At 43.4% G+C, this 20,343-nt stretch overlaps 1 protein-coding gene across 1 annotated transcript in view; it reads left to right on the top strand.

Annotated features, from left to right (window-relative positions):
* The window catches only part of HAO2 (hydroxyacid oxidase 2), a 40,367-nt gene extending 23,682 nt beyond the window's left edge, over positions 1-16,685 (top strand). Inside the window, exons 2-8 of the mRNA XM_030953969.1 lie at positions 8,633-8,785; positions 9,444-9,595; positions 10,374-10,674; positions 11,074-11,251; positions 12,991-13,149; positions 14,846-14,915; positions 16,568-16,685. Coding sequence (XP_030809829.1) covers positions 8,655-8,785; positions 9,444-9,595; positions 10,374-10,674; positions 11,074-11,251; positions 12,991-13,149; positions 14,846-14,915; positions 16,568-16,623 — 1,047 coding nt within the window. The 5' untranslated portion in view covers positions 8,633-8,654 and the 3' untranslated portion in view covers positions 16,624-16,685. The remainder of the gene's footprint in view (positions 1-8,632; positions 8,786-9,443; positions 9,596-10,373; positions 10,675-11,073; positions 11,252-12,990; positions 13,150-14,845; positions 14,916-16,567) is intronic.
* The last annotated feature ends 3,658 nt before the right edge of the window (positions 16,686-20,343 follow it).

The raw sequence follows: 20,343 nt of genomic DNA, 5'->3' as shown, positions 1-20,343 counted from the left end.
CAGCAACCTGGGTTTTCCAGCCTGTTGGGGTATATTTTAATTCCAAAATTACTGTCTGGAGCCTTCATTTTGCTAAGGATGTTTGCGAGTGTTTTCAATTTGCTGCAAGACCAAGCAATACCATGAAAGAGAGTTAGATATGTTGGATGTTTTCAAATCAGCTGGACTTGATGAAATTCCTGCTAGGATACTGGGAAGATTGACTGAAGTGATGCCAGCACTATTAGCTGCTATCTTTGAGGAACTATGAGGTACAGAGATAAATGTGTTGCCTCTTACATTTTTTTCAAGAATGAGGGAGCGGGGGAAGCGATAGTTGAGCCTCCAGAAGTCAACTACAAGGTGAGTGGCAACCAGGGTGGATTTATTAAGAACAAATCATACCAAACCAATCTAATATGTTCCTGTGATGGGACTCGTGGCAAGGGAAGAAAAGCAGACAGATTATTTTAAGGTTAGTGAGGCTTGAAACATTGTCTCATGTCTCACAGCTTCTAAGAAGCAAGCTAAGGAAATATTGTCCGTGTACAATTTTCAGCAGTTGAGAGCAATACAGACTGAAAAATATAATCAGACAGTAGTCCTTGATATTCAAAATTAATTTGATTATTGAGATCTCTATTGCTAACTTTTTAATTAATCAAATAACACAGAAAAAAACCCCCCACAGAATAGATTTGAAGAGTTTGAAATTAGTTTAAATGATCTTGATGACCTGGAGAAATAATCTGGAAAACCTAGTATGCAGTTTTGTGAGGAAAACATCTTCTGCCTTCAGCTCTCAATCACCAGCTGTTTGTGAGCTGGACAGCAGCATTGCAGGGAGGAATCTGGAGGCTGCAGAGTGTCCCAAGCTGAAAGCTTCATGCAAAGCTGCTGCAAAACAGAGAAACCCCTCAGTGGAACGTTGCCACAGATCAGTGGGCAAGCAGGGTCACACTGCCTCAGCTCAGCTGCTTCCCACTCTCAGCGTCAATGTCAGCCAGAAGAGTGGGCTGGTGGGGCTGGGGGCAGCCTCTGAACCCATACTGGGTTGAGAGCAAATTCTCTACTTTCAAGAGAGACTGAAGCTCTGCTGAATGTCTAGACATTAGCAATAGTAGACAAACCAACTTCCAATACACCAGTAGAGGTTTGCTTCCTGAAGGCAGCAGTTCAGGTGTTCCAGAGCCCTGGGCTCAGCTTAAGCACTAATTCAGTCTCAAGGGTAAAAGCAGCATCTCATTTATACTTTTGAGTCCACAGTCTCATTAAGACTGAGATTGATTAAAATCTCCTTCTTTTCTGCCCTTCCACCACCACGAAATCTCAAGGCTGAGGTGGACCTGTCATGATAGAGATTGTTCATGACATTGTTGCTCACAGGCCTCCTTTATACCATAGCAGTTTTCTCTGCCTCTTTTTCTCTGAGGTGACTTCCAGGATGTATTAGGGTGTCTCTGTCATGTATTTGGGATGGAGTCTTTTTAAGTCATCTGCCACCTTTCAACATCTTCAGCAAAAAATGAGGGTTCTTTGCTATGTGGTTGATCTCTGAGATTTGAGACTTCTATTACCCTTAGCCTGACTCTTATCTGAGCTGAAGAGGAGATAAGACTACTTCTTTGTTTGGAAGAGATGAACAAAAGTGTTTGTCTCCTTTCTTCATCTCAGGATGAAATGGCACATCTGAAGAAATAAGTAAGGAACATACTGCTGAGTAATGAACACAAAAATACTGTCTATCATCACAGCTGAATAAACAGCAGTATTGGCAAAATCTGTCTCCTTTGTTCCGTATGAGGGCCAGAAGAGGACTCAGCTGGAAGATCGTGTCCCGTTCCTGGTGCTTTAATTAAGGGAGGATGTTGAACAGCTGGAGAGTCAGAGGACAGAACCTGGGATGACCAGAAGTCTAGAAAATCTGGTTCATGATGAAAAGCCAAAGGAATTTGCATAACTTGGTTTAGAAAAGAGACAATAGAGGGGGTGGCCCATTGATGAACTTTAAATATTTTAAAAATAGACATAAAGAGAAAGGGACTGAATCTTTTTTGTGCCCATTATGGGTGGAAAACAAGTGAAATTACAGGAAGGGAGATCCAGATGACACATCTGTAAATTTTCATTGTATAGTCAATTGATGAAACTGGTTTTCTTTGGAAGAAGTGGCATCTCTATGAGCGGAGACAGGCATGAGTGTAGCTAATTCTGACTTCAGGAACAGGAGTGGACTGGATGGCTTCTCCTCTCCAGCCTACTTTTCCATTCTTCTGTGGATGTTATCCAGTGGCTGACAATGACTTAATCCTCACTGATTCCCAGATGATGATGCTGATAGCAGGATTACTCCCACTGCAAGCAGAAGCTACCAGGACTTTTTTCAGCTGATAGAATGGAAGGGGAACATCAAGAGCAGAGCACTCTTTGACTCAGACAGGGGCAGGTCCCAGGTATCTCTTGTTTCTGTTTTTAGTGTCCTCTGTGAATTTGAGCGAGCTGCTGCTTTCACTGCTAGCACCATGGAACTTTAAAAGCCAGGCAAAGAAGGAAGGCCACAGCTACAGAAGCCTAGCTGGCCCAGCAGGCCAGGTAAGGCTAGGGACAAAATAATTCACAGCTAAACCTACGTTTATCATTATATATGTCAGGGTGTATCATGATTAATGTAATTTCCAGCTGCCTCTGACTCCCTGGCTTCAAGAGGGACAACTGTCCATGGAAATCAAGGGGAAAACCCCAAGCTGAGTCTTGTCTGATCTCTTCTGCTGCTGTGTGAGCTCAGTGGCTTTGGAGACAGCTTTGGCAGCAGCTGGTGAGAGCCAAAGGGTGTCTGGGAAACAGCTTCCATAGACCTTCCTCCCCAACTCCTTTCTTGCTCACCTCAAACTTTGCACCAATTTTTCATAAGGGCTATAAGTTGCACTTATCTGTGGAGTTCTTTGCCTGATAGTAGTCTTAGATATGTACCTGAGGGATGCTGTATGTTTTCACACTGAGAATATACAGTCAGTGTCCTCCCCACTCCAGCATTTCCCAGCAATAGTTCAATGACTCTGCATCTGCTCTCTGAAATCCGTTTTTAAAAATGTTTTGTTATGGTCTGCTCAGCCTGTGACTCTGCTTGCACACACCTTCCCTGCTACCTGCAGGTCATCCCTCCTCACATCACCCAGCTGGGTCTCCTACATCAAACACTGGTATGGTCTTTCCTCCCAGCCTGTTGGACCTATCCAAGCATTGCTGGTGTCAGAGTTTACAGCTCCAGGTCTTTTATGGAGAGAGGTAACCAGGGGAAAAGATTGCATTATCTTTCTTCAGTGCCACAAAGCACTCCAGATCTTCCTCATCTGAAGAAATACAGCGGAACAGACTTCCACAGTATGACACAGAAGCAGGCTCCCGAATTCTTCTGGGTTTTTTGGGGGAGAGGGAAAGGAGGAATGAAAAAGGAAATTGTAAGGATGAGATGAAAGAAAGGATACCACAAAAAATTCAGATGAATGCTAAGCATAAATCAAGTTCTCTTCTGGTTTTTGGAGGCAGAGGTTTTTGCAGAAAGAACAGACAAATTCTTGGTAGTCTCCTAGAACACTAGAAAAGTGTGTCACAGGCCGTCCCCTTCTGCCTCTTTCCCAAATTTATCCCCTTCTCTTGATCCTTTTACCCCCCTGCAACCCTGCCATCCCAGGATATCCCTGTCTGTTTTGTTCCCACCTTTTCTGTCCCTGGCCTTGTTGCCTCTGTATATCCCTCCCTGCCTGTCCCTGGATGCTGTCCTGTAGGTCCTGTTTTGAGACATTCTTTTTCTCCTCCTCCTCCTCCTTCCCTTTGGTGCTGTTTAAGGCTGCATTCAACTCTGGGTGGCACAGGGTGAAGGACTGCAGGGCACAGCCAGTTCTCTGCCCTCTGCTCATACCTGGGGCTGAGCTCCCATGGCACAAGCATGCTCTGCACCAGGTAAGTCTTCAGCAGAGACAACATCTGGATTTCAGACAAGCTCTGCAGGCCATGTGCAAGTGGAAAGCAGTGATTTACAGCTAGGTCAGATCTGACAGGATTTTCATATGGCCATCAAGTACAGGCTGATGTCTCCAGGGATCAACCCCCGCTAATTTCAAGCCCCTGCATGAAGCACTGAACTGCAGTGAAACCACTGTAAGATATTTTCAGCATGGGCCAGCCATATTTTTCACTAACCTCATTCTTGGAAGTTGCTGACCAACTTTCAGTGAAATGTTCCTAAAATAAAAATTCAGCCCAACACGGAGAACAAGGATGGAAAATTTCAGCCTAGAATGATTAAAATATGAAAAAATTAAAAGCAACTGAAAAACAGATCTTATAATCAAAACTGTTAGGCAATGTTTAATATAAGATTTGTTGCCCTCTCTACCTGTAACAGAGGGATGGCTATTTAAGTATTCAATTTGGGAAAAACTTTCTTGCATAACTGACCTTCTGCACATGAGGCATATGCCCAAGAAAGACATCTGATAAGGAGAAACAGTGGTGACTGTGTGCAAACTGTTATGTGATCTGAATTATTCACATTTCTTGGAGTTCACCAGATTCTTCACCAAAGTGTTTTAAAGTCACTGAGCACTAGTGGAGCACTAGTGGGTGCATCAGGGAGAGAGATGTCAGCTTGACCCACCATGATTTGCCATCTGTGAAAAGCAAACAAACATTCCAGCTGGAGGAAGGAGCATTGTGACTGTAATAGGAACTGGAGCACAGATTTACAGAGGATCTTTGTGTTTGGACTCACGAGCCTTTGACTATGTTAGCACTGAAAAGTAAGCAGCTGCAAAAGCCCAGCTACACAGATCAGTGCAAAAATCAAGCTTTGCCTGTTGACTGCTTGACATTCTACCTGCAAGAGTGGACCAGATGTGTGTAATTATTTCCCATACTATTTTCTTTAGTTTTTAAAAGAAGACAGCCATGCTTCCAGTAAAGTTTTTAGAGAGTCTTTTTAAGGTTTTTACTATACTCCAATGGAAAGGCTCCAGGATTTTAGAACTTGTCCACTTTTTTTCAAGTATATACAGGGTTATAATAAAAGATATTATCTCTGTGGAAAATTTTGATTTCCTCAGATTATAGCTTCACAGCTAAATCAGGAGTATTACTGCTATCAGAGTAAACACCACTTTTGGAACAACAAATCACTGCTACTTTGAATTGAGTCCTTTGCTGAAAGAAGCAAATATATCTAGATGCAAAGTACAGCCTCTTAAAAGCCACAGCATAAACACAGAGATTTTCCCCCTTTTCTGGTCCAAAATACAGTAGTCACAGACTATTTTTAATTCATGTAAAATTATGATAATCATGAAAGCATAAACTCTATGGTTTGCTGAATTGGCTGCAATGTGCATCCCTAAAGTAGGGAAGCACTGAGATCAGCATAATGAGAAATATGACAGAGGACCCTGCAGACGACTCATAGGCTGAACCAAAGATCATGCCAGACCAGATGTAGCTACATTTATTGCTGTGCTGTGCACCAGAAAATGTTAAAAATAAGGCACAGGGACTGAAGATTTCCAAACATATTAGCAGTACTCTGGTGATGTGATTGTAGCAGTTTTAAGGCCATAGTGCCTTGCAGTGCAGGCCAGCAAGTACTGCATTCTTTTTATTGCTTTTCCAAACCTAGATTGAAATATATGACCCAAACCTGACATCTAGTGGAGGAAGAACGAGGGCAGGATTTTCTTTGCCTTCCCAGGGATGCCCTGGGCTGTGTGTGAGCACACACTTTGCTCTTTTCAGAAGAGACCTGAAGGCTGTCTGCCCCACGGCTCATCCTGGGCAGGGAAGCAAACCCAGGAGCTTGTGGGCATTTCAGCTAATTGTGCACACCTTGTCCAGCTCATGACACCTGTGTCCACAGCTATCCATGCCAGAAACCAGTCCCACAGTGCTGTCAACAGATAATGACCTCTGAAGGCTGAATTTAAAGTTTCAAAGGACAGTAGTAGAACCAACCATGTCTGGTTGAATTTGGGCAGGGTCTTGTGAGTGCATCTAACAGGAAGAAGAGGTGTTCACTACAGCTGCACAGATGGTGTCTGTGACCTACAATTTCTGCTGTCACAAATGTCAGGTCTGTTCTCATGGACCAGACCAGATAGTTCAATGCTAGCTCATGAGGCTGCAGCTCTGTTTAGCTTCCAGCTTTTTCCCACCACAGTAGTTCATTCACTCCCCCATCTGGGCTGCTTGAGCTGGGAGGCCAACAATATTTAGGGAAAGTTTTAACAAGTGTCTGAGTTGTCCTCTGCACCTGCCACTGTAATATCTCATTTCTCAGTTAGCAAAAAATCAAAACTTCAGGCTCTCGTACAGAAATGTTGAAGGCATGAAAACTAAAGGCTAAAAAAAGCTAAAAGCCAAATAAAACTGTCCAGTGTTTATTTTTCATATATTAGAAATTTAAATCAATATAATAAATTTGTTGGTACCTCTGTCCTGATAAGAGCACTTACAGGCCATTAAAAATGGCAGAAGAGAAAGGGTATTTTAGTTGTTTATACACTGCAGGAAGCAAAAAACATCTCCCACACGCTAGTAAATTATCCAGGCTTTGTAGCTGGGAGTTGTAACTACTCACACTGTCTGTGATTTTGGGAGGATGAAGCAACAAGTTACCAACAGTTTAGAGATTCATTAAACCCCCTGAAATACTGTTGCTTGATTGATTGAACGCAGAACCAGCAGCCACTGCCAAAGAGCTCAGCTACAGGGCTCTATCCCAAACAATCACAATGCTGACAAGGTGATGCATTTTTAGGAGGGATTTTTAATGTCCTGATAGCAAAACAAAGTTAATGTTATACAAACAGTACAAAGTTTACCACAGGATTGAGCTTTAATCTCTGGTGGTTGCTTATTGACCGCAGAAGAAACAGAAGCTACTCAGCGAAAAAACCTCAAAATCCTGTTTGCAGGCAAACTTGAAGGAGAGGCTCTCACCCCCTGCAGCTTTCCCTGAAACCCAAAGTAAGTCTGAACTGAGGTCTGAATTGGAAGACAGGACTGGGCCTGGGTTGTTTAAAATTCCTGTTTATTCTGCCATGAGAGGACTTGGTTTATCTTATCGTGCTTGATTATGTCGACCTTTCTAAAAGTTAGAAAAGCAGAAGTTGTGATAGATGGTTTAAAGAATGTCACAGTACATTTATGAAGACTTGTGCTATCAGCACAATTCTCAAAGTCAGAGAAATCAGGCTTGGGATACTTTGCACCCTCTGCTACCTGATGCCTGTCAGAGCAGACAGAACAATACTGAAGAAATCGGTTGCATTTCTTCTTCCTCTTCCAAAGAGGAAGAGTTCTTCATCTTAGGCTCTTTACTAGCAGAGAATTGTGAGTCCTAATTCTCAAATGCAAACACTTCAGTCAGTGAGAAGCAGGGTGCCTGCAGTTTGACAGGCTGTGGCTGTGTACAGAACCTGTGTGTTTATCTGTGCCAAAAGTGACCAACACAGGACACGTGGGGCTGATTTGGGTGAGGCTTGCAACCCTTGCTAATCTGGGGTGGGAGGTTAATCCTGAAAATTAGGATATTTACTTCCTCCTGTATGTTTTTTAGAGAAGTCAGACTGAGCCACAGCTGTTTTAAAATTTCATGTTTCCACATGTCTTGCTAAATACTTATTTTAATCAGGACTGCAGAAGTAATTGCAACAAACAATTTAGAAAATTGACTTTGTCTGTGTTTTGTACATGTTTCTGCACACACGGGCATGGTTTGCTAAAACATTCATTTGCATAGCTTTCAGTTCTTGCTTCTTCTAAAGTATGTAAGTGCAGGCATTTTCTGGGCAGCATTTATGTTGGTTTGATTAGACATCTGGGTCACACAACTTCACTTCCTTTCCCTGAAAGGCTGAGATTAGTTCTCAGAAACATGTTTCATATTGTGGAATTTGTTTTTTGCCAGTGTTTTCTCATGGTTTGTCCAAATTCTGTATGTTCCTTTTATAGTACATATCAGTGCTCCAGCATGTAATGCAAACACCCAGAAGGTATTTGTTACAGAAGAGAAAGGAGGATCTGTAGAAAATGCTTTGTTTTTTCCACAGCACTGGCCTCAACAGAAACTTGCTCTCAGGGTCTGGACATAGTTTTACAGTGTGTTCATCCTGGAGCAGGTTACATGTAGACTCTGTATTTACTTGTTTCCAGATTTCATGATCTTGAATTCCATCCCTGTGCTCCATAACTAATTGTTCAGTCACGGTGCCGTCCTTAATCTGAAAAATTATGTTCTGGGACGACCTTTGAGCAGAATTAGTGGAACAAATAATGCAGCTTGTTTTAAGATGGAACTTATGACAGAATTACACAATTGAAATAGCAGAGGACCTAAAATGTCCTCTTCAGGCTGCTGTTTAAAACAGAATGAAGAGAGGCACAGAGATGCAAGCTTCCTCCTGCTTTCATGGTTGCATCTGCAAGCTCTCCTCGTACTAGGGTAGAGGATACATAGGCCAATGTGCAAGACAGACTGAGACAACTCAGCAGCTCTTCTATAAAACAGATGGCTCCAAGTTTTGCATTCGGTGACATTAGAGCCCCTGGAAGAGAGAATGACAGTTCAGGGATCTGATTTCTGCTCCATGTCATTCTTTTCTTCAAGGTTCCCTACACCTCTCTCAGCAATGTCTATGGTGTGTCTTTCTGACTTTGAAGTTTATGCTAAGAAGTATTTGCCCAAGATTGCTTGGGATTATTTTGCAGCTGGAGCAGATGACTGTACCACACGAGATGAAAACATCCTGGCATATAAAAGGTAATGTGAGAAGGGAATTAAGGGAGTTGTACTGGGACCTTTTAAACTGTTTTTGTGCAAGTATTTGGACTTCACAAGCAAAGGAACCTAAAACCTTGCCCTTTCCAGGGGATCTCCAAGCTAAATGCAAAACCTGTGTGATGTGCACTGTGTGCTCTGATGCCAGACTGAGTATGACATGGGTTGTATGAGGCTTTAGGGAGGCTGAGGGTATAGGCAGGTGCTAGGGTGGGGTAGGGTGGGGTAGGGTAGGGTAGGGTAGGGTAGGGTAGGGTAGGGTAGGGTAGAGTACAGTGTGCTATGGAGTGTGGCATTATAGGAAAGGGCATGAGCAGCTTTAATAGAATGAGTTGCAACAGGGAGCTCTTGGTGAACAGCAGGAAGCCTATGTGCAAGCAGGGTGAGATTTGGGGAACATGCTGCAGAGCCTGAGGGCAGGCACACTGAACAGTGAGGACAGACACATGAATGGTGAAGTGGAAGGACCCAGCCTGCCTGCAAGTAAAAGGAATCTGGGGAAGGACAGTGGGAGAACAAGATATGGTAACCTGAGGTGGGAGATGCAGAAATTATGTGGTAAACGAAGACCTGGTTTCCATGAAATTTCGGAAAACTCACTGAACATCTGCTATCCTGAAGGGTTTTTTTTGCCTTACAGAATTCGTTTCCGGCCACGTATGCTGCGGGATGTATCTGTGATGGACATTAGGACTAAAATCCTGGGTTCTGAAATCAGCTTTCCTGTAGGAATTGCCCCTACTGGCTTCCACCATCTAGCATGGCCTGATGGAGAGAAAAGCACAGCCAGAGGTATTCTTCTGCTCTGGTGCCGTGTAGCACGAAAAGGGGGTTGTAGAAAAGCCTCAAGAAGCTGTTAGGAGGACTTGAAGTGTGACTGAGAAAAAATTTCAGTCTTGAGGGGGCAAACTCCATTCCCACTTTCTGACACCCTGCGTAGGAAGCTGTATAGACAGTGCCCTTCTTCTTCAGCTACCAACATAAAAAATCAGCCCCATGGAGTCTGCTGCAAACTGAAGAGGAGGGCAGTAGACACATTTCTGACTCATACCAAAAACCACATAAGGTTTTCAGTCCTGGGGGCTCTAGATGGGTTGTAAAAGTGGTGGATGGGACTCAGACTGTGAATTCCTTGTTACTGGTTAAGAAATGTCTCCCTTGGACAAAAAGATATCCCCTTTTCACAAATCCTGTGGAGAGTTTGGAGACCTGACCCCTAGAAATGTTTTTCCTTCTGTGTACACTGAGTAGATTAAACAGTATATCCCTGAGAGGACTCAGTCATAAAGATAAAACTCATGCTTTTTAAAAAATGCAGATGCAAAATGAAAGCACAACTTGGTTAATTACCTCTCCCTTTTCTGCTTTCTTAACCATGGACTAACAAGAGTGCGTGGTAAATACAGTCATTGTTACTCCTGGGACATACAGAGCTGCCGTGTGCTTTGTAGGATGCACATGAAATCAGGAGTTGGGGTGGTCTCTGCAAACAGTGCATGGTTTTGTGTCTGATGTCTGGCAAGACCCTTCAGATGCCTTTGTTTCTGACTCCTTCCCAATGCCCCCCAAGCGGCCAGAGCAATGGACACCTGCTACATCGCCAGCACCTACTCCACCTGCACGCTGGAGGAGATCTCCGCAGCTGCGCCCGGCGGCCTCCGCTGGTTCCAGCTCTACATCCACCGCAACAGGGCAGCTTCCCAGCAGCTGGTCCGGCGGGCAGAGGCCTTGGGCTTCCAGGGCCTTGTCCTCACCACGGATCTGCCCTACACGGGCAAGAGACGCGACGATGTCCGCAACGGTTTCCGCCTTCCTCCACACATGAAAGTGAAGAACTTGGAAGGAGTCTTTGAGGTTTGTAAAATGAGCCCGTCCTTTCATTTACTGTGCTGGCATGTACCACATGAGAGAAAAACCACTGGGTAACTGCTGCCCTGGCATTTGCTGTACCCGAGTGTATCTTCTCCCCTCCTGGTTCTGCAGCATCCTGGCTTGACCTCCGGCCAGACTGCGTTCTGTCTTCAAAATCCCCACCCAGCTGCCTCAGAGACACTGATCTCCACCCCCATTGTAATTAATCTCCTCCAGAGACATGTGACATTTCTGGAGCTGATGAATATGTCTGTTGGCAAGTTTGATAAATCTGTTCCAGGGCAAGGAAAGACACCAAGGGACCTGTGTATTGTTGCAGCCTGAATGAGTTTTCCTTTTGCTGTTTCGTTGTGGCTGTAGGAAGATGACTGCTCTGAGTACGGACTGCCACCCAACAGCTTGGATCCTTCGGTCACCTGGAATGACATCTACTGGCTGCGGAGCCTGACACGCCTGCCCATCATCATCAAAGGCATCTTGACAAGAGAAGATGCAGAGCTGGCAGTGAAACATGGAGTTCAGGGAATTATTGTGTCCAACCATGGTGGAAGGCAACTGGATGAAGGACCTGCCACTGTAAGTGAGAAGGGATGAAAATGGATGTGCCACATTTCCCGGTTTATGGTCTGCACATTTGCATTAACCTGGGTGTCTCTATGCCCAGGTTTGTGCATACACTTCTGGTGGACTTGAGTCTGTCCAGTGGCCATGGATGTGTGTAGATATACTTTAGCTTTAAACTGGTGAGATCCATGCCTTGGCATGGGGGCTACCCACTGAAGTATTTCCTCAGCTTCTGGGGAGGGTTCAGTAAGTACCACAGAACCCATTTAAGTGCAGGTAAACTCCTGGCCTAAGTCAGGGAGAGTTCCTGCCTGTGCCTCCATGAGCTGATGCAGCGCACTCAAACTCTTTGCGCACTGCAGCAAAAGGAAAACAAAGCTCTGGAACCAAAATTGTACAAATGAGAGCATAATGTATTCTCATTGTTCGCATCTGTCAAAACATGCAAAACAATGCAGCTAGATTTAGTGAGAGGTCTGCTTGCAAATTTACAGGCTCAAGTCTAAATGGGAATTTATTGACTTACATGAGCCAGAAAAAGGATAACTTATCTGGAGAAAAATTTCCCTGCTTTTAAATTTGTACAAAGAAATCATGCATTGTTTGGACATGTGTGTATTTCACTGGCTTAATTTGGCTTCTGTCAGTTTTTCCAATTGCTCTTATTTTACAGTTCTGCATTGCACAGTATCTTATGAACTTTCTTTTCTCGGTTTTCTTTTGTTAAATAAAAATAGGTACCAGGGAATTCTCTTCTATTCTGCGTCAAGGCTGACAATAACGAATAAAAAAGAAATTAATAAACTCAATGCTAAAGACATAATAACAGAAATGGCATCCACATTAAACTGCTCTTCTACCTTACAAGTTGTTTTACATACACAGACAAGGCAACAGATACCTAGTTGGGCTCTGCTATTTTTCTAGTGCCAAGCCTGGCTCTTGCTGAGTTAGTCCTAGAAAATTTCAGCCAGAAGGTTTTCAGTTTGAAATTCAGAAAAAAAATATTAAAGGAAGGCAAAAAGGTATAACACACTGCAGAAAAGAGCCTTTTGGGTTTGCTCTGAAGGAGAGTTAATTAGGTCCAGTGCCTTGTCCTGCCCCTGGCTGTACTGCCTTTGAGGCCAGAGCCAGCATCTCTGTATGGTGCTGCCCTGCAATAACATCTGAGGCTTGCTCCATGCTGAACTCTACAGAAAAGACCTTAGGGAATCAGGAGACCTAACCTGGAGGAAATTATTGACTGTACTACATAGCAAATGAAACCCTTCACAGATGCTTTAGAGGGAGGCACTCAACAAGTGGTCACCAGGATTAAGTTAAAATGTAAGCTTAGGTAGTTTGAGCAGTAGAAGTCTGACATCAGCCTTTCTTGCAAACAGCTGTATTATTCATCATTGTCTCAAATAAAAGTAAAATACTGATGACAGTTACTCCCATTGAAATTTATATTTTAAATCTTTCATAAATCTATTGAAAATGTTGCTTTTTCACTAATCAAAAGTGATAGCAAAGAATATCAGTATAATCAAAGCACTGGAAAATGGCATTAAGTGTCTGGAAAGCAGAGCAGGGATCTGCATGTTATTCTGCAGCTCCTGGTGCTGAGCTATTTGTAATGCATTGTCACGTTTCATTTCGAGAAGATATCCTACTAAAGCACTGTATCCCCGCCTGTGTCTTTGGAATATATCCTCCTTCTCTTGGGATCAAAAGCTGCCCTCAAGGTGAGACTGGCTTCTTCTTTTCAGATTGATGCTCTGGTAGAAGTTGTGGAGGCAGTACGAGGCAGAGTGGAAGTTTATGTCGATGGAGGAATACGAAAAGGCAGCGACGTGTTAAAAGCCCTGGCTCTGGGAGCAAAATGCGTCTTTATTGGAAGACCAGCTTTGTGGGGCCTGGCTTACAGGGTGAGTAAGGAGCTCTGAGTCCATATGCCTGCTTCTCTCACTCTCCAGCAGTCTTGCAACTGAAGTCACACAGTTGTCACTGGTGGAGAATATATTTTTTAATTTTATTTTGATGAATTTGAAGTGGAATCACCCCAAATTGAATGAAACCCTGACATTTCCTCTGATTTAAAAATACCACTGAATCTGACACATTTCTGAGATTTTGAACAATGGGATTTTGAAGGTGATAGAATTGTTTTGTGGGACCTGATTTCTTGATGTTGCAGTTTGGTGCTAAAATACTTTAAGACTCAGGACCATCAGTGCTTTTGAAAACTGGAGCTGGCTTATTTGCCAGAAAGATTAGTCTGACAATTTTATTTGCTTTCAGCAAATAGTTGGGAACAATACATGGTTTTGGTAGAACAGTTTCACAGCAGTGCTATGAATTCTTCAGAAATACATATAGAGCTCCATCCCACGGATGGCTGAAACATTTTGGACCAGACTGGGTAAAACTGTGTCCTGGAGGTTTTCCACTGTTGTCTGGGTTTTCCACTGTATTTCAGTTCCAGCTTTGCTGCTTCTCAACTCCAGGCATATTTCTATGATCCAGAGTCACGAATTAGGCCTCTGAAGCAGGAGATAAACATAATATAATCAAAATTAAAATAATATTATTATACCAGTTGGGGGTTTTTTTGCTAATTTTTTGCTTTTTACACTCTGGATGGAGTCTTCTAACACTTTTCTCTAGAATAAAAGATACTTTTTTTGTGTGGTCTAGACACATTTCCTTTCTCTTAAATGGCACTCTTGTCCAGTGGTGTGATTGCTGTGGATTTCAGCAGCAAGGCTTTGATCAAGAAATCACCTGAATCTCCTGAAAAAAACTGTAAGAGTTGGCAGAGTTGGTTTTTTTGGCCAGTAAATATCAACAAAGGGCCTAAGATGAAGAAGGTTCTCCTGTAAGTTGCCTGCACTTTCTCCACAATGGAAACAGAAAGGAGATAGGATTTTGGGGGGTTCAATTGTGCTTTGGTGTTGTATTCCATAGAGTATTCCTAAAGATGTATCTCAGTGGCATTACCAAAGCATACAACAGAGGAAGGACCTAAACAAGTGCTAACATTGACTGAACCCAAAGCATTCATTATTGCAAAGACATAAAAATAAAATTCAAGAGAAAAAAAATTAATCCTCCAGTATTTCATAGGAAGATCAAAATCTTCTATGCATTTTATTGGCTTGTGAGCTTCTTGGTGTCACTTACACAGAGGAAAACACATAGTCTATTATTTTTAAAGATTCAGTCTTGTATTTGAGTAAACTACAGTTTCTGGAGTGGTAACATATATAAAACTCATTACTTTGTTAAAACCTGTCAGCATTGTAAGGCTTGACATTTTAAATAGCAAGCCCATTGGTGGGGGAAAACTGAAAGCCAAAAAAAAGAACCAGCTACAAAATGTCAGAAGTGAAAAACGGCTTTGTTTTCTTTCCCCGTTTAGATATATCCCAAAAGGAAAAGCATCTAAATTAATCTGTGATGAACTGAGCACATCCATTATATCATTTTAATCATTCATCTGCATGAGAGACTGGAATTGGCACGGATTTAAGGGACTATCCCAGCTCTCAGGGTGCAGGCATCCAGCAGCACTGCTCTGTGCCAGCGCTCCTTTTACCCTGACTGCTTTCTCTGTTGGTGCAGGGTGAGGAAGGGCTTCAGGATGTCTTGAGAATCCTTCGGGATGAGTTTCGCTTGTCTATGGCCTTAGCTGGTAAGTATTTTGTTTGTAATGGGTGTTACAGATGTTTCTGCATGCAAGCCCTATAAAATCAGGAGTGTGATGGATAGGGGACAAAAAGGGAATCCACAGGAGCTGTGATGGTTCTAGTTACTATACTTGAGATTCTCTGCTTCCTGTGAAGCCACTTGGCATTCCAGGTGTCACAACAATGAAGTTTGCACGGAGGGAATAGGTTAGAGCTGCTTTGTGACCCAAGTAAAGAGATGCAAAACTGCAAAGTACAGCTGAGCAAAACTTGGAATTTCTGTTCTTCTGGGCATGACAGCATCAGTTTTTCAGTATTTAGTGTTTATTAAATTGAAATGCAACTGATCTTTTTTCTGCATGAAGAGCTCATTAAAAATGGATGCAGAATTTTACTCCGTGTGTTAGAGAATATGGTCTGTAGGTGATTGCACATGGTTTAAAAGCTTTTCTGTCTCCTCCCTTTACTCTCACTGTTTTTCTCACTCCTGCTCCCAGCTGTAGCTGCCCTGTTTGAGCCTCTCACCAAACAACAAATTTGCAGAGCCCAGTGCAAGCTCCAGTTTTACTCTTGGACAAGAGGGTTATGGCGCTGGAACAGGCTCCCCAGGGCAGTGGTCTGACAAGAGCCTGACAGAGTTCCAGAAGCATTTGGACAATGTTCTCAGGCACATGGTGTGGTTCTTGGGGTGTCCTTTGCAGGGCCAGGAGTTGGACAGGATGATCCTTGTGGGTTCCTTCCAGTGCAGGATATTCTGTACATTATGACACATAGAACTCAAGTGGATAGCAACACTGACTGGGAGACTGGAGCTGAAGTCCCTCTGGCCATAGTGTGGTTTTATGGGTTACTTTTTCAAGTAGTAAAGATTCCTGGGTTTTTTCCCCAGCAGACTTTTACAGCTCTTTTCTTGCAAAAGGGCACAGGATTCAGCAAGAGCAGCAGGTTGGGACCCTTTTGCTGAGGCTGTGAAATTCATTGAACAATACAATCTTTTAAGTTGGAAAAGACATTTTTAGATCATCAAGTCCAACTGTTAACCCAACACTGCCAATTCCACCATGAAACCATGTCCCTTAGTGAAGGGACATGGTTTCATATCCATATCCATATCTATGTGTCTTTTAAACACATTCAGAGCTGGTGACTCAACCACTTCCTTGGTAGCCTATTCCAGTGCTTGATAACAATTCCTGTGAAGAAATTCTTCCTAATATCCAATCTAAACCTCTCCTGAACAGAGGATTCAAGGTGCAGCCTCACCAGTGGCCCGCACAGGGGGACAACCACTGGCCTGGTGCTGCTGCCCACCACTATTCCACCCATATATGTCCAAATTAAATGGCAGTGCAAATCTTCACCTCTGGCCATTTGGCACACCTGTCTTTTCTCTGTGTTTTTCTGCTGACTTTACTGTATCAGGTTGCACCCTGCTCAGCTTGTTATAAAAAGAATTTTTTTCATGTTTCTGACTCTTCTTGTGGGTTGGACTCTGATGCTGAACCTCGAGGCTGATGATGCCACTGAAGAGTGGAGTGAGATATTGAAGTACCAACCTATTCCAGCCTGGCTCATCCATGACTGGGATTTAGAGCAGGGGGGCTTCCAAGCTTCATCCACAGACCTTTCTCTCTCACCGGTGTTTCATTTATTGCAGGCTGTGCCAGCGTCTCAGAGATTGGCCAGCACCTGGTTCAGTTCTCAAGGCTGTGATCAGCCTCCTGCTATGCCAAACAGAGGCAGCTGAAGCTGAGGTCCAGCCAGGCTGAAGATGAAAAAGGAGGTGCAATAAGTATCTGATAAGGCCTTCTGGAAACTTCTGAAGAGATTAGGAAAGGCTCTGTGTCAGCAAAGGCTGCTCTCTGCTGTTATTGAATGAATTCCATAGCAGTTTGGGTAATTGTGACATGTCTAAATGCATTTTCTTTAAACTGGCTGTTCCACAGCATTACCTACGTCGGGTCTTCCTCCAAAGTTCCACTACATTGGACAGCCAAACGTGGAAAACCCTGTGCCTTGCTTTTTCCACTTGTCATGCCAAGTCTCACTGCAACCCAATCCACGCACGTCTCCTGCTCTGGGACAGTAAGTGTTGTGGCTGCTATCTTCCACAGACTTGGCTTTTCCTGGATGTATTCATAAAAGATATAGAAATAAGATGAATCAGCTGCCAGGCACCCCAGCTGCCCTTTGCAAGTGGGGGCAGTCCTTGCCCACTGCTTCTAAATGCAGAGCAGGGAAGGGGTGGAGCAGAGTGCCACTTGTGGGGAAAGAGCCAGCTCTTCTTTCCAGTGGTGCAGCCCCCTGCCTCCCCCTGCTTTGGAGCCAGCACATACCCTGATACCCATTTCCCTGGCACATGCAGGGGGAGCCATGCTACCAAAAGGTGACCTTTCGCATAAAGCCCACTTTAAATCTGCCCAAAGAGGGCAGAAGGAAGAAGCTAACCCTGTTGGCTCACCCTGTTTAGACTTTAGTTTCTCTCAGGGATAACAGCGTCTGCAGTGATCTTCCAGAGGCCTTCACATGGAGGCCTTCTTCTCTGTTCCAGTAACAATAAACCTTGTCAGCAGACTGACAGCCCAGCAGATAAGACTTGGGAATTACAGCACATCACACACGTTGATGGATTTCAAGGATGTACAAGAAGAGAATGAGACAACTGGGAGTGCTCAGTCCTGCGAAGGCTAAAGGCAGGGGGAGGGGGGATCACATCACTGGCTTTCACTACTCATTTGGACAAGATCCAGGCCAAATTCTTGGATGTGTGCAGTAAAAGGGTGAAAGGCAATGGGCACAAGTTGCAATGAGGAAAATTCCAGGCAGAAATCAGTGGGGGGAAAAGCCACCATGAGGGCAGTCAGGCACTGCAACATAGGGTTTGTGAAACCTCCATCGTTAGAGATAATCAGAGCTTGCCTGGGCAAGGTCCAGAGCAACCTCTCTGACTCTGCTGTGAGAAGAGGTTGGCACAGAGATCTCCCAATGCTGCCTTTAATCTGAATTGTTGGAGGATGTCACAGAATCATAAAATAGGAGCTGCACATGAGATCTGTACCCTGCCATGCCACTGTGCTACCATAGCCAGGTACCTGGAGCTGCAGAGGCAACACATGAATCTCTGTGAAAGGCTGCAAGAAAGCATTTTCTGAGTCAAAACCAAAGATATTTGGTGAGTGAACTTAAAATGAGAGGTCACAGGGTTCAATCAGCATAAGAGCCTATTTAACAAGCCCAGTTTTTCCAAGACACTGAAAGTTTTCTATGATCTGAGTTAGGCCTAAGCCAATGCATACCGAAGTTTCACACCCCATTGTCTGCACCCAGTTCTGCTTTATGTACTTGATGTCTCATACACTTTCAAGTGAGGTTAAATCTTACAAAAAAACTGTCCTCAAAGATTGTAAACAGGCAGCTTAAGGACTAATCAAACCCTGCTGCTTCCCAGCATCCCTGGAGGATGGGACAGAGAGTCAGTCTACTTACAAGGGTAATTTATCTACAAAATGGACCCAAACACAAACATTTTTCTTTGGCATATAATGCAAATTTCTCCAGCCTTTAAATATATGAGTCACTCATCAATTTCACCTGAGGAAATACAGTTCTTCCTAAAACTAAATGCTTTTTTCTAGATAATTGCCCAAATCATGTGCTGTCTAGTATGTCAAAGACTACTGCAAGAAGCCTTTTTGGTCTTGGAGATAATGTCAGAAATGTTTACAATCACCTTCTCCATTTTACTGGAAGAATTTTGGTATTACTGAAATAGAGATATTTTCTTTGTCAGGTTTGAAGACACAGAAACACTGAGCCCTCTTAAGGTGTTTTTCTTCATACCATTATAAAAGTGTCTTACAACTCTTCTCCACTAAGAGAAGTTGTGTTTATTTAGAGTCCAATACAGGACAGTTGTCCACAAGTTAATAATTTAAATATTTTCCCCTCTTGTCAATATATAACTAGAAGAGAGGGAAATGTTTCCAGGAGGGAACAGTGCCTCCCACTCTGAAGGGCAGAAGTTTTCCTTGAGTAAAACTACATTTCAAAGTCCAGCCTCTCTCCCAGAGCTGCCAGCATGCCAGCTTACAGACATACAGTGGTAGAGAAACACATTAGTTTTTCATGTGAAAAGAAACATAGAATTGAGTGTGTGTGTGTGTGTGTGTTTGTTTGGTCACAATTACTGTATATTAAGAAATCAAAAGGTCCAGCTAAATAATGAGTGTGCATTTGCTGCTTTTGCTTTTCCCTGCTTCAGTTCTCATAAGTCTGGGCAAAAGGCCAGACTTCAGAAACCCCTTTCCTGAATTAAAATTCTTTCTGGACAAATAGATCTGTTATTTCTTTCTTACTTCTGGATACCCTGATTGATAGCAAAATCAGTTTACCTCATTCCATAATTAAACAGCATTGCGCTCTGTAAAAGTACCTTTTATCCTATAAAAGTACCTTTTATCCTATAAAACTTCCATGCAACACCATGACACAGTTTTTTCCTAGTGCTGCTAGGAATTTCCCTTCACTATTTCTCTTTGTGTCTTCTCATCTCCACTACACTCCCTCCCAACCCATTTTTCCCCTTGTGACAAGGCTAAGAAAATACATTCTCTAACTCCTGCCAGTCATTTCCCCAAAGTATCTGTCACCAGTAAAATCAGAGGAGCAGCTCTTCCTGGGCCAGGCTGGAATGGGACATGGGGCATTGCACATATACTAAGCTATCCACTTAGTTCAGGTACAGCATTTCTCCAACACTCATCAAATGTACAAGCCCTGATTTTCTAAAATAATGCTCTCAGTAATGCAGTCCATTCTACACAAAATACCAGATAGTAGTGGCTTCATTTTACAATGAAGTCAAAGAGAAGGAAGACATCAACATAGTTAAAAATTGTCTATGCCTTGACACAGCTTGGTAAACTTTTCAAATGCTGCTCAATTATGTTTTAACCTGCAAGTGCCCTACCTGTGCAATAACTCTGAATTTCATCAAGTTGTTCCTGGTGGGGGGGTCTGGTGGACTTTGGCCTTGCTGCTCACTGGCACCATTCTGGGGTGGGCAGTCCATTCCAGCATCTGCCTCCCTGTCCTTTGGGGAACACCAGGGCCAGCCTTGTCTGCACAGAAGGAGCTGGCATGGCACTCAGCAGCCCCAGCAGCGATATCAACATGAAACAAGAGGTGAAAATGTTGTCTCTAGGTGAGACTGCAGGAAGGACCAGTAGGTCTGAGCTGCAACTGAGCAAATCTCTGCTGTCTGACCACTGACATTCACACACAGCAGTTCAGATGAAGGCTGCTATGCAGTGATGTGTAAAATTCCCTCAAACTAAGCCAAGCATTTGTCTGAGTAGTACCTGAGAGGACAAAGCACAGCAGCAGTAAATCTCCCTACAGTCCCCTATGAAGCACTCATATTCTCATATAAGC

This window comes from Camarhynchus parvulus, chromosome 1 (genome assembly GCF_901933205.1).
Source record: "Camarhynchus parvulus chromosome 1, STF_HiC, whole genome shotgun sequence".
In the NCBI taxonomy this organism is placed as follows: Eukaryota; Metazoa; Chordata; class Aves; order Passeriformes; family Thraupidae; genus Camarhynchus; species Camarhynchus parvulus.
The sequence above is the reverse complement of the archived record's forward strand: the minus strand, read 5'-3'. Positions and strand labels throughout refer to the sequence as shown.